Source organism: Tachysurus fulvidraco, chromosome 13, assembly GCF_022655615.1.
Source record: "Tachysurus fulvidraco isolate hzauxx_2018 chromosome 13, HZAU_PFXX_2.0, whole genome shotgun sequence".
In the NCBI taxonomy this organism is placed as follows: domain Eukaryota; kingdom Metazoa; phylum Chordata; class Actinopteri; order Siluriformes; family Bagridae; genus Tachysurus; species Tachysurus fulvidraco.
In genome coordinates, this window is record NC_062530.1 from 23,912,948 (window position 1) to 23,927,339 (window position 14,392).

Below are 14,392 nucleotides of genomic sequence, written 5' to 3' on the forward strand. Positions count from 1 at the left end.
CACCCCCCCCCCCCCCCACACACACACACACACAACACAACACACACATAAGCCTTGGTCACAGTAGACATCTAGGCTTCACACTAGACACACTAAAAATTTCTTTTGAGACTGCTGCAAATACGGTCAGCAACCGGATATGACAACACATGCCAAGATGTTTTAAATTGATTTTATCCTTGTTATCAACATGCTAGTCAGTCGACTTAGTGCTCATGCATATACGATATCTAATATAAATGCTTCTACAAACTCATGCAGGGATGCTGCAAATCAGGCTGTTTCTCAGCTGATGGACTAAGCTGCGTTTGATAACTGGTTGGTGCAACAATGCTATAATCAGTGTATCCTCCATTTTGGCTTTTGTGAAGCCAGCCAGAGTTTAACAAACTAGACTGGAACGCAGCAAATTTAGAAATGTCTTCATACTGAGCTTTTACGTGTATGAGTGGAAGTCAATGGAATTAAAAGTATAGTTTGACCCCTAAAATCTCCATAATAGCTCTAGAAACTCAATGGTAAATATAATAACTTCAATAATGGTGAGATGTGATTGCTACCAACTAAAACTGAAAAAAAAAAAAAAAAAAATCACAGACATCCTTGGCTATGTATCATTGCCCTCAGTTATTTAATATTTATGATGGAAAGAAAACAGTCAATATTCACAAACTAGTGCTCAATATCTTTAATATGGTATCTTGGGAATCAAGTAGCATCCAAGAAGCAGTTTTGCTATAAAATACAAAATTCAGGAACGAGGCATGTTTATGGTAGAGGTAATGAACATGTTTATGTGTGTTTACATGTAAGGATCCTGGTGAGCCATGCACTTCTGGGAACCACACACACACCAGAAAAACAAATCATGTGCTGACTACACACCACCTTCACCATCATCATCATTAAACGCCACATGTCAAACACTTCAGACCTCAAACCAGTACAGCTGCCATGGGCACACCAGTCATCTGGTCCTGCTTTAACAGAGGGTTATTGTGTGTGTGTGTGTGTGTGTGTGTGTGTGTGTGTGTGTGTGTGTGTGTGTGTGCGCACGCTGTACTCCGCCAAAACATATGTTAGCTTACTGAGCTGGGTGATAGGAGTTAATCCGTAGATGACTGTAGCACACTTTTGGGGTATTATCTATTGATTCTTGGGTCTGAGGTGGCAGAGTCTTGGTGTAAAACAAATCTCCCTAAAAATCACTTTTGTCTGCTCTGGGGCTAAAAAGCTTCAGCAATAATTTATGGCTTGTGTGTTGACGTCAAAGTTTCTCCCCATAGTTTCTCCCCTTCAGAATGTTCTCTTCAGTGTTTTCCCCTCAGAGTTTTCTCCTCTGAGTTTTCTCCTCAGAGTTCTCCCTTCAGAATGTTCTCCTCAGTGTTTTCAGAATTCAGAGTTTTCTCCTCGGAGTTTTCTCCTCTGAGTTTTCTCCTCGGAGTTCTCCCTTCAGAGTGTTCTCCTCAGAATCCTCCCCCTCACTTTCTCACTCCATCTTCCTTCAATGCTGTATCAAAAGTATGAAACACACCAAGCCCAAGCATCACACAGCCAGGCAGTTCTGGGAAGAATTCTTTCGGATGCTCCCCTGAGTTATTCTGAAAACAACTTGAGAGCGTTCACATGGACTGAGACAGAAACTTGTCTATAAAACATACTGAACAGGAAAATAAAACTCCAAGGTAACATCTGTATCAGTGAAACCTACTTCGTATGTCTCCTCAGAATTTATGCCATGAGCATATTAATCCCCCAAATAGTGTTTAATTTAGTAGCCTACACTTGTATAGTACTAAAAGTTTTTTTTAAAACTTTGAACAAGCTAGCTAGCACTAGCTGTAGCAATAAATAACTCGCATGCATACTCAAGCAAAACTAGGAGAAAAAATGTTTTTTTTACAAGCTGAAGAAAACATTTTTAGCTTACAAGATGATTAAAGCATTTTAGCATTCTATTTAAAGAAAATTATAGCATAGAGGTAAAGAAAATATTTTAGCATGCTAACTGAAGAAAACATTTTCCCCCACATACCTGATGAAGAAAACATTTTAGCATGCTAACTAAAAAAAGGGTTTTCATGCTAACTGAAGAAAACATTTTTTCCCACATACTAGATGAAGAAAACATTTTAACATAGAGGTTGAGGAATGCATTTTTCCACCATACAAGAGGAAAAAAATATTTTAGCATGGCAACTGAGGGAAAACATTTAGCATGCTAGCTTTAGAACACGTTTATAGCCTGTTTATAGCATAGGTAAATACATTTATAACATAGGTAAAGGAAAAAATTTTATCTCACTGATTTAAGAAAATAAAGTGTTTTAGGGATTTAGTTCATAGAAAGGAACACACTTTACCTCATCTTATGATAATTTTTTTTTTAAATCTTATGATAAAAATGAGCCAATATTTGATATGTTATCTATATTCTATTTATGAGATTTGTAAATTATTGCATTCCTTTTTTATTCACAATTTGTAGAGTGTACGAACTTTTTTGGAATCGGGTCTGTATTGTAAAGGATAAAATGATGTCAACAAATCTGCTAAAAATCCGTGGTATTTATGAAAACTTGCTCCTCTGAATATTGCTTAATTTGCTTGATTTTGGTTCAGTTTCGTGTAGCATGTTTCTCTGTTATACTTCACCTAGTCGCCTAGTTATTTCCTGTCATGTTTAGTATCCTTTGTTTCTGACCTTTGTCTGTTTGGGGTAGGAGATAATGGAATTTCCTTTGATTAGTGTGTCTGCCTGTGTTTAGACCCCTGCTGTGAACGATACTGCATGTAAGAGCCTGGATAAAACAGAGAGAGAGAGAGAGAGAGAGAGAGAGAGAGAGAGAGAGAGAGAGAGAGAGAGAGAGAGAGAGAGAGATGGAGAGAAACAGAGATAGATAGATAGAGAGATGTATTTCCAAACAATAGACCTATACAGCCTCCGCCTTCACCAAACCATTCACTCCCTTTTCTGTGCAACTTCTTATCTCCAGCTCATTTATTTCTATATGAACAGATGCGAACATCAAACCAAAGTGATTAGAAAGAATCTCAGCCCGAGTGAGCTCTTGCGTAATCTCACCTGGTTCAGCTTGGTCTCTCTGCGTTGAGCAGCTCTTATCTGCTGTTAAATAAAAGCCCACTCTCTGCTTCTGCTTATTCAGAAAAAAACATCCACAGAGCTGCCTTTTATTTTCCTAGTGCTATGAAAGAAAACATGCTCGCTGTAATTCTGCCCTTCCTGTGTGCACCCCCATTCTCCTCACACACACACACACACACACACACACACACACACACACACACACACACACACACACACACACACACACACACACACACACACAGTGCAGAGAGAACAAGTGGGTCCTTATTACCTGCAGATGGGCACAGTGCATGATGGGATGCAGAGGTGATGACTCACTGGCTCGATTTTATTCGTGAGGGGGAATTCTAGCCTTCGGTTGTGAGCGTGTGTAGGCCTGCTAGTCCATACACTCAACCCGCTTTACACACACACACACATTTCAGGTCAACACGCTACCAAATACAAGCAGGCGGATGTGTGTGAAATGCCAAGTGGATTTAACCTCTTGTCACCCATTGGAAGCTCTAATCTGAACGCACCATCATCTCTGATTGAGTAATATGCTTAATAACAACCGCAGAGAAGAGCAAAGATATGAAAGAATGGACAAAAAAAGGTAAAATAAACCAAAATCATACAATAGGAGAAGAGAAGAGAAGACAGAAAAGAGAAAGAGAGACAAAAATTAAAAGAGAAAAACAAGAACAGATGAAGCAAAGAAAAGACCAGAGACAAATAAAGGAAAACTATAGACAATAATAGGCAAATAAAGAACAAAAATCAAGAAAAGAGATAGTAAAAGAGGAAAAGAGAAAAGAAAAATACAAGACAAAAAAGAGAGGAGAAAAAAATAAGAAAAAAATAATTTCCTAGCAGCCTGCCTGTGTATGTCTGAGAAGTCCATTTATTGTTTGTTCCTGGCTCTTGGTGTGTGTGCTTGGTAGTATGTAAATGTGTTCGTGCCAGACGTGCATGTAAGTGTTTGTGTGTGTGTGTGTGTGTGTGTGTGTGTGTGTGTGTGTGTGTGTGTGTGTGTGTGTGTGTGTGTGTGTGTGTGTGTGTGTCTAAGGCCAGTTCCGGAGGGTGGGAGGGAATTCCTAACTGTTTGATGAGAAAAGGTTGCAGCTGTGGGACAGAGCCAAGAGCACAGAGCAATTACATAGAGCTGAGCTCCTGTACAAAATGACTGTGAGGGCACTCTCTCTCTCTCTCTCTCTCTCTCTCTCTCTCTCTCTCTCTCTCTCTCTCTCTCTCTCTCTCTCTGTCTCTCTCTCTCTCACACACACACAATTTCTCTCCCAATTACACAAACACAAGTCATACTCTGTGACGAAGAGGTTATACACATAAGCATAAATTCAATGTTTAACACACACACACACACACACACACACACACACACACACACACACACACACACACAAACTTTTTGTTTCTTCTGTGCACTTAAAAAGGAATAACGAGCAAAACAGAAACTAACAAAACTCGGTTCTGAGATTCAGTGACTCAGTAAAAGACACACAACGATGGCATCAAGTATCAAAATAGAGGAAGTGCTAAGATTCATTTTATTCTTGTTTATTTGTTTGCTTAACAAACAAAATTTGTACTCAATCCCATGTAGAAACATCCCATGTAAGTGTCCTTTGGACTCAAGACAGCTGTATCCGACCTGCTTTCATGCCATGAGATGTGACTCCAAAGGTTTCAGCTCTACTAACTAGATGACCAGAAGCTCACCAGAAAATCCCTTTCACATGTCACTGGATAAGATTCATCATTATCCTGCAAAAGATGTGTGCCTTCAACGTGAAAAAAGAAGTCCGGTGTGAGCGCTACTTACTAATAAGCAGCTCATGCCATTTTTTAACAACCAAAAAGACCACAATTCTGCCTTAATGGTTCAACTGGCTTATGAATTCACAGGTCAGAAATGATCTAGAGAAAGTCGGCACGAAGTGAAAGTAATTACTACCAGAAGCAAATGTGTCTTTTGCTTCAGCGAACATTTCCGCTGTGGGGAATGTTATTCGTGTTCAGTCTGAAATGCGTAGGAATCAGAAATCTTCCAAAATCACTGTAGCAAGGGGTCATTTCTACATCAATGCTAAACCAAATCACCTCTGTGATTCACTGCATCATGCAAATAAAACCTACTAATGAACGTTAGACAACGGGGCCACACCTTCTTCATGCAGACTCAGATTTTCACACAGGACACATTTACTGCGGTTAAATGTGTTTGTTCCCGGTACTTCCCGAATCGTTGGTCACTCAATTCCAAGTACGAGTTGCGTTCACGTTCAGACTAAACACTGCAGAGTTCCAGAGCAACCTGAACTCACAAAAACTCCTACAGGTGGACTCAGGTTCAGTACTAAGGTGCGTTTACGGTTCAATTTGACAGCTTCAGACTTTTCATGTGAACCATGCTCTGATTCACAATAAACCACCACAGCCACAGTAAAGTGTCACTCAGAGAAAGATGTCTTCCTTTTTGAGTCACAACTTTTCTTCTTCACGTCGTCTTAAAAAGATTTGCCTCACTGCTTTCACCTCTGCATCTAAAACTACACCAGGATTCCAGTGAAGCAGAGTTTTAGCCCTGTCATTATTTTTTATGATCGTAAAATACAAATTCTTTGCTTCAGGAGACTTCAGCTACACCACAATATCCTCGTCAGTTCCTCGTGTCCCCAGAGTTTTAGGCGCCGATGTGCATTCTTGCTCAGAACAATGCGTCCAGAGAAAGGTGTAAGTGATCTACTCAGCCTTTAATGCAGGAGAAAGCGTATCTCTGTTCAGGAAAAACCTAAACGGGGGGAAGAGCTTTCCACTTTTCCATGTGAAACAGGACACCATGTCATAGTCAGGTGACAGGGCAGCCCCGGAGCGGATGTGTGTCCATGCGCACTCTCAGAATTGTACAGATGTTCACAAAGTTGCAAGAGGAAGCAGGATTGCACCAATGACATAAGTCTGTGTGTGATGAAATGATGAGGTGTGTGTCCGGGTGTGTGTTTGTGTGTGAGAGAGTATGTACTCACCACATGAACAGCAGGTGAAACAGTTAGTATGATAGAGTTTCCCCATCGCCTGGCAGGCCTGACTTGCTCCATACACCCCTTTCCCACATTTTACACAAATACCTGAAACCACACACACACACACACGTTAAAATTAACATTCAAGTCCATAGAAAGTGGCTGTGGTGTGTGTTGATCACAATAACATGCATTTGACACATTGTTAAACTTGTGAACAAAAGAAATATGAGTTACTTGACTTGGTATAAACAGGAGAAAACTGTCAGCGTTCATGGCATGTTTTGGGGGAAAATATGCCAGCGAATTAAACCAGAAAATATGTCAAATTTGATCCGATGCAGAGCTTCAGATACGAAGGCACTGCAAGTTTAAAACCAAAAAAGGGCATAAATTATAACTCATTCAATACACGTAAATTGAATTTCAGTTTCAGACAATAATCTCAGTTTTTGGTGCCTTGCTATTTTCAGCAAAGTGCTTGTTGTAAAGTCTATCCACTCCTGCCAATGCTATTTCCAGTCATCTAATAAGTGACGTGGAACATTTTAAAATCTGAAACAGATGGGCAAGGATTAGAAATCTGACCGAAACGTTGTAAATTGAGGAGTTTGTTTCTAATCACACTTACACACTTACATTTTTTTCATAACATTATTTAATCCGCAAATTTCTTTATATCAAGTCAGAATAGCAAAGTGTCACTTTGCTCCCTACACAAATCCTACACTGAGGCAAAACTTGCACCTATCATTTGGCTTAAGATACTTATTTTATTTTATTGTTGCATGCTATATAGCCAATAAGAAGCCATTGATAGTAGCTGCGCTGAACGTAAAAATGTATTATGGGTTACTTCCATTAGAATGAACAAACACTTTATCTGTCATATACCTGACTTTAAATAAACTACAGAGAAAATGGCGTTCGGAAATAAAGAGCACATGCACATCTGCTCTGTTATTACTGCTAACTTTATATGTGTGTAGCTAATCCATAATAAATCCTCTTTATTAGCTTTATCGAGGTTTGTTACCATTCAAATATAACTTTTACCTAACTTTTTTCTCATCATGCCTGCTAAAATGTGATTAGGATTCATATTTATCGTACTTACTGTACACAATACAGACCCTATGAGCTTATGCACTGTCACATTTCAAATTTCAAAGCAGTGACCTGTCTGTACTAGTATATTGTCTCTGGTTTCATGCCGAAATCATTGCATCCTAACTGACTTGCATTTTGCAAAATAATATGATAGTAATCTTTACAGCATTTCAGCTTTACTGCAATTCAGCCCAGTCTGTTAAATGACTCTGATTCAATTCATTTCAGTCTGGCAAATGATTCTGAATTGAATCAGTTCTCAAGCATTCGATTTCACAGTTTATACATTAGCTCAGCAATTACTGTTACTTCTCCTCAACAACAGCAGCAGCTCGATAAGTCAGGCTTAAACAAACGCTATACAATATTTATACAACCCTACAGGTTAAGGTACAGGTGTGTGCGGACTTTTATCCACACTGCAGCAGAAAGTTTATCCAAACAGTTTCATGCCTCAGGCTCACATGGTTAGTATTTTTCTTTGCACCAGGTCACAATATTTATAACGCACTTAGCAAGATTGATTCAGCAAAAAAATATACACAAATTAGCAATAAACACTAGAGCAAACCTCACAAGATTAAAGGTGAATTAATGATTGAATGAATGAATGTGGTAAACAAGTTGAATTGTGCAACATAAGCACTTACTCTGTCCTGAATGCTCCTTGATTCTAGTGCACACCTCCACATAAAGGACTATTTACTGCAAAAATGTTTCTGAAAGATTTTCTTGGAATCTATATCATGGACATCTTTTAATCCACAGTAAACACATCATTTAAAGCCCACACATCCACATAACAACGTTGTGTTTTTTACCCTTACGTATCTACTCATTTATTTCTGCTCATCTTTTGTTAAACAATATTTTACTTGCAGAGTAAAGGGATTTTTCATACAGCATAGAGCATTATGGGAAAGCAGAATAAACAGAAATATGCTTGTTCACTGTCCCATATCACATTTTGGCTCAACTACAACTAATCATAATCCCCATCAACATTGCTGTTTATGCACTGTTACGCTATTCCTAACTGTAGCACTAAAGAGCTTGAGTGTGTGTGTGACCATAAAAGCTTCTTACACTTTCACCTGTGAGCTGCAAATGAAATTCAAGGTAACACCAGCTTGTTAATGAGTCTATGGGTTTAACGAGCAGGAAAACTTGTAAACTGTGTCATTTTGCACATAGACCAAATTGCAGAAAAAAATATAGATAGTAGAGCCGTACATGTCTCAAAAAGAAATGTGGTTCGTGTGTGCTCATAGGAACTCTGAGCGTTAATACACATGCTAATTAACAGGGTGTGACGGATCTGCGGTCATTGTCCACTTTTAGTTAAAGAGCAATCGCTTGGAATTATGGGAGAATGAATCAGCACAAGTCGCTCTGATGACTGCAGAGCTTTCATGCATTACAAGGCTGGACTCTGCTGGGGGGGGTCGCATTCCACATCGAGGGCAGGGTCAAAGCCTGGGGTCGCTTCGAGGTCACCACGCCTCTGAGGCATTCGGTGTATATGTGGATGTTGGGAGTTGAATCTCACGCCACACACGCAGAAACTCCCCCACATACAACATGGGTGAAAGAACAAATAAACAGAAGGCCTATGAGTCATATGATATGAATCTTTAGAGCCTTAGTATTCCGGCTTGAGCTGGTAAATGACTCCAGTCTGAACTGATTCATTCCTCAAGTGTCTGAAGCTCCATAAACAGAACCGCTGGGCTGAAATTCACACAGTTCATTAGAGCTGCGCTTCCTGTTACTGTTCCTCAAAAAAACAGGAAGCAGATTGACAAGATCTAAACTCACTTTAATGATTTTTATCCTCCTTTTTAACTCACTTTCATACATGAAAGTGTTCTAATGTGTCTCAATGTAAATCATTCCAGTTATTGTCAGTATATCTAACTATAATATGTCTATCATTACACACCTAATGTTTTTTTTTTCTGTCTCTTTCTTTTTGTAACAGAACGTGGAGCAGTGACAACGGTGTAATTAGCTCATCTTTGTAGTGAAAGTGCTTGAACTAACACCACAAATCATCATGAAAAAAGCTTGGATAATTACAAGCTGATAATTACAGATCATCACTGTGAACAGAAAGGTGTCCAGGATCGATAGGAAAACAGGTGAATTTTGTTCATTTGGGTGAAAGGAGTCCACTATCTCTTATTCTTTTCAACAAAAGCAATTCATTAATCAAATTTTTAATCCACTTTAAAACCAAATACAAACGTTACTTGATTCCAAGGAAGAGTGTGACTTAATTCATTCTTTGTCATTTTAAACATTTAAATGGCATGCCAAATTTTTTTAGGCCAAATTCAGAGTGATTTAGGCCATATTCAAAGAGTCATTTGGCTATATTTTAAGAATCATTTAGGCAGGTCATATTTAAAGAGTATTTTAAGCCATATTCAAAGAGTCATTTAGGTAGGCCATATTAAATTCATTTTAGAAATATTCACTGAGTCATTTGGCTTTATTCAAAGAAACATTAAGCCATATTCAAATAGTCATTAAAGTCATACTAAGCATCATTTAGCCCATACTCAAAGAGTCACTTAGGTCATATACAAACCAGATCCAAACTTGATCAGGAAGACAGAAATATCCCCAGACACAAACGTACATAATAAAAAGACAGTGTTTTAGTGTAACAAAAACGGACTGCCCTAAAGCCCTTCTGAACAGACACTGACTAATAAGCAGAGCTATTTTCTGCCATCCCAACATAATCTAGTGGTCACCAGTTCAAGTGGCTGACCAGTACACCCTAAATACTTTAAGCCGGGCAACAGTACTTTCAAGAAGAATTTTGGAAATCTGCCAGCAAATGCCTTTCAATGTCACGAGTACAGACCATCCCACTCCAGCAGTAAGCTGACGCAGGCCTGTCTGAGTGGCTAGACAACTTCCCGCCACACATCAACTCCTTCCAGCTTTGTTTTCACTCTGATCAGTGCAGTCTCACCTGGTACACACTGGTACACACTTCCTCTTTAAGACTTTGGCGTTTCTGATGAGGAACAGCTGGAGAACTGCCACAGTGTGCATTGTTCTCTGCATGAGCAAAACCTGTGCCGCTTCCTGCTGCACCGCTATTCATTCCAGTGTCTTACTGAGAAACAGGATCCTGCTGCGTTAATAATATGTTAGCCTGGGGGAACGGGTTATTGTAAATGAAACGTAAAAACAATCTGAATGATCAAAGCTGCATTACTGAAAGTGTTCTGAAGTAGGGAGGGCAAAATGAAGCAAATACCACATCATGATACTTCTCTGCGATACTCACTATGTACTGTATAACGATATAGAGGTTTGCTAACAAACTACCAAATAGACCGAATGTTGCAGTACATATGATAGGTCTGTATAAAAATGTATCATATCAGGTATATTGTGTCTTGTTTACACACAGAGCAAAGTTCACCTGGATAAAGATGCAGAAACAAATCCCTCGCCATTTAAATATTTGTATGTTTCATGTGTCAAAAATCGTAAAATCTACCATTAAATCGTAGCCTGGACAAAATGTCAAATCTGATCCAACGAATCTGGCCAAAATCATAACATTTTACATAATACTTTGAAGGAGCTGAAAAAATGGTGCCCTTGTCCCAAATTCTCAAATTCTCCCAACAGAAAAATAAAGTCAGATTCCGGATCTCTATAAAATCTGTACTGAAGCAGAGTGCTGTATTTATACAGAGCCCACATGAAGAAACATCAAGGCAGATGACTGTAGTTCCCATGACGATAAAAGCACAAGCATGCACATCCTGCAAATGTCTTTTCAAATGAGCTTGGAAACAAACAAGCAAGCTTTTTGTTACTCTATCCTTCAGGCAAAAAAGTACCACCTGGCTTTATTTACCCACAAGAGAGCACCTGGGGCTATGTGTGGGTGTAGCGGTGCTGACACATCCCGACACAGACAGAGCAATGCCCTGTGAGCGTGTGTGTTTGAGTGTGTGCGCATGTTCATTATCATTCTGAGCAGACAATCAGACTTTACCCCCACCGGTTGCGTCTGGAGGCCGAGCTGGCGTCACTTGTCAAGAATCTGGCGTCGCCCCCTGACCAGGTACCAAGAGAAAAAATGCAGGAAAAGAAAGTACAAAATGTGCAGAATTATAAACTGAAAAAGACATAAAAGACAAAAAAATGGAAATGTGTTTGTGTGTGTGTGAGAGAGAGAGAGTGAGAGAGAGAGAGAGAGAGAGAGAGAGAGAGAGAGAGAGAGAGAGGACGCAGATACAAAAACAGTGTTACAGAGCTATGGAGGATGGAGGGGGGATTATGCTACAGTGTGCCACGGTGCCAAACTCCCTGCATGACTATCAATTTATTGGGACAAGGTTGTCACGGAAACTGAGAAGTTTCCCTTTTACAAAAGTAAGAGAATGTGTGTGCATGGTCACTTGGCTAACCCAAAAACATAATACCAGAGCACACACACCTTTTTTCTACCTCTCCGCAACTCCACTAAACCTAGAGAAGTGGAAAAGATAACTCAGAGCAAACTGTTTCAAGTCAAGGTTTCATAACACTGCTCAGTAGAACACAAAAGGGTTCAAGGAAATCGATGAGCAAGTGCAAGAGAAAGGAGAGAGACAGACAGAGAGAGAGAGACAGAGAGAGAGAGAGAGAGAGAGAGAGAGAGAGAGAGAGAGAGAGAGAGAGCATGAAAGAGAGACAGCGCACTGTTTTTTCTCCCACTGTGTTTGTAGTGTGCACGATAAACACAAGCAAAAAAGCACAGGAAAACATATTTACTCAAAACTCACTTTGGAACTCGCAGATGTTGGGGCATTTGTGCTCTAAAATGGCCTGGTTAGGTTTGTATTGATGTGTGTGCATATGCATGGAGCTTCAACACGAGCACCTACATGTTAATCACATACTCACCTGCATACTTTATGTACATGGAGAATTAAAAAGTGATGTTCACTAGCGGGCAGGTCAGTGCACCTGTCTCTGCTAAGTCTCTATGCTGCCAGGTAATATCTACTCTGAGACACAAATTTACCTCTAATCAGAATCTTATACACACAAGCTGTGGCTTTAAAATGTTTGGATTACTAAAAGTATTTACTAAGATAATCGCAAACCAAATTGTCTTTGTGCATATCTGAGTTCATTTATGTGGAAGAGGGCAGAAAGGGCTTTCCTCTGAGGAAGCACGTGTTAGACTTCACCCTTGGTAGCTGTGATGAAAAACGTTTTTCAACGAAAGATCTTATCATAACACTCTATGAAATTAGAGTTTGCATAAATGTTTAACAACTTGACTTTCCCAAGTTTGAAGTTTAGAGAAAAACAAAACGCCTGTTCTTTTGTAGGCACGGGAGAAGATTGCCGACATTCCTGTGGTAACGATGACATTGAAAGACACCAAAGCATCCCTTTAAGAAAACAAAGCCACTGTATAAAGGGTTTATTCATATATAATGTAGTGATAAAGAAGAGCTCTTACATAACTGCTCTGTATGAACTCTTGAGGCTCAGCATCGCTAGATCAGCCCGAATCAGCAAGCCTTTATTTAGCCTTTTACTGCAGTGAGGATACCAGTGTGTGTGTGTGTGTGTGTGTGTGTGTGTGTGTGTGTGTGTGTGTGTGTGTGTGTGTGTGTGCGTGTGTGTGTGTGTGAGAGAGAGAGACTAAGTACATAATTACTGTATGTGAATGACATAGAAAACCATGCTGTGCTGCCATTGGAACACACAAACACACACATGCACTGAACACATCTGAATATGTAGAAAGAAAGTATGAAAGAACTATGGAAGACCGTTTGTGAGACTGTCCTGAAATTGTCTCACCAGTACATCATGTTACACCTTCAGGAAAACTGAGTGAAATCCCACCCCTCTCTGCTGTGATTGGTCAACAGCCAAGCTGCTGTGACCCGTCTGGAGCGAGTGTAACCAATTAGCAGTTACCTGGACACACGTGCAATAGAGCCAGAGTGTTTAGTGAATGCTTGTGTTTGTTGCTGCTTGTGGCCATGAACACACACACAGACACACACACACACACACACACACACACACACACACACACACACACACACACACACACACAAACAGTCGAATACACATGCTGGAGATAAGAGACAGAGCCAACGCATGCTGTTACCAGGCAAACAGTGATGCACAGTGCAAACCACACACAGACACTCAAACACACACAGAAAGGCTTCAATTTACTGGACATAAAGGAACAAGACATTATGCATGAAAAGTAAAGTCTGAAGTGGGAACCATAGCTTATACTGAGTGTACATAACTAATGCAGTTGGTTTTCTTAGCTAATAAGCAGAGAACGCTAGTACAAAGCCAAGCGCTCGCTCATTAGTGCATTATTTAATTTGTGTTTTACTAGTTAGCTTTACAACTTCATGAATCTCACTACACCTATAAAAAACTATAAGAAACAAAGTGCATGTGACTTGAACGACTTGCTAGCGAGAACCTAAGCTAACTGTTATGTACTGTATAAACATGAGCGTTAAAAGAAAGATAAAAAATATTTGAATATATTTGAAAAATAAATATAATTCTTCCTCAGGACATTTGGTGTCAGAAACCTAAGATGTTAAGATGGATTTGTAAGTAAAATCAAAATATAAATATGGACTGAATACTGAGCCTAATATTATTATGGTGAGTGCATCATGAAGTAAATATGCTAGCAAAAGTGCTAAGAAGAAAATGTTAACAAGTGACTTTTGACACAAAAAGAATAAAAAAACACTAGTATGGACATATGGATGAGACAAATGTGCACCAAGCAGCAATATAAAGAGAGTGATGCAAAAGTCTAATGAGACATTACACTTAATGATAAATATTAAGAAGTACTTTATAAAGTATTATTATAAACTGCTGCCCTATTTCCAAAACCAGTCACCATAATTACACACTGGATTACTGTTTAACTGCAATAATAACAATAACAAAGTATTTAAACAACACGTGCAATAACAGGAATTTTGAAAAACGTGCAATATTACCTGTGTGCAATATGTCTGTTAGCATAACTACTTACTCGTGGTCTCTTTTTTCCTTCTTTGTATTTATACATTGTGTATATACTGTATTATATTATGTCTTTTATTTTTTTTTTATA

At 39.2% G+C, this 14,392-nt stretch overlaps 1 protein-coding gene across 2 annotated transcripts in view; it reads right to left on the minus strand.

Moving 5' to 3' along the window:
* LOC113652663 (WT1 interacting protein) overlaps window positions 1–14,392 on the minus strand; it is a 31,120-nt gene that overhangs the window by 14,074 nt on the left and 2,654 nt on the right. Inside the window, exon 2 of one of the 2 annotated variants that reach the window (XM_027161876.2) lies at window positions 6,139–6,240. The exons of the other annotated variant lie outside the window; for it this stretch is intronic. Coding sequence (XP_027017677.1) covers window positions 6,139–6,240 — 102 coding nt within the window. The remainder of the gene's footprint in view (window positions 1–6,138; window positions 6,241–14,392) is intronic. 2 annotated transcript variants of the gene reach the window in all.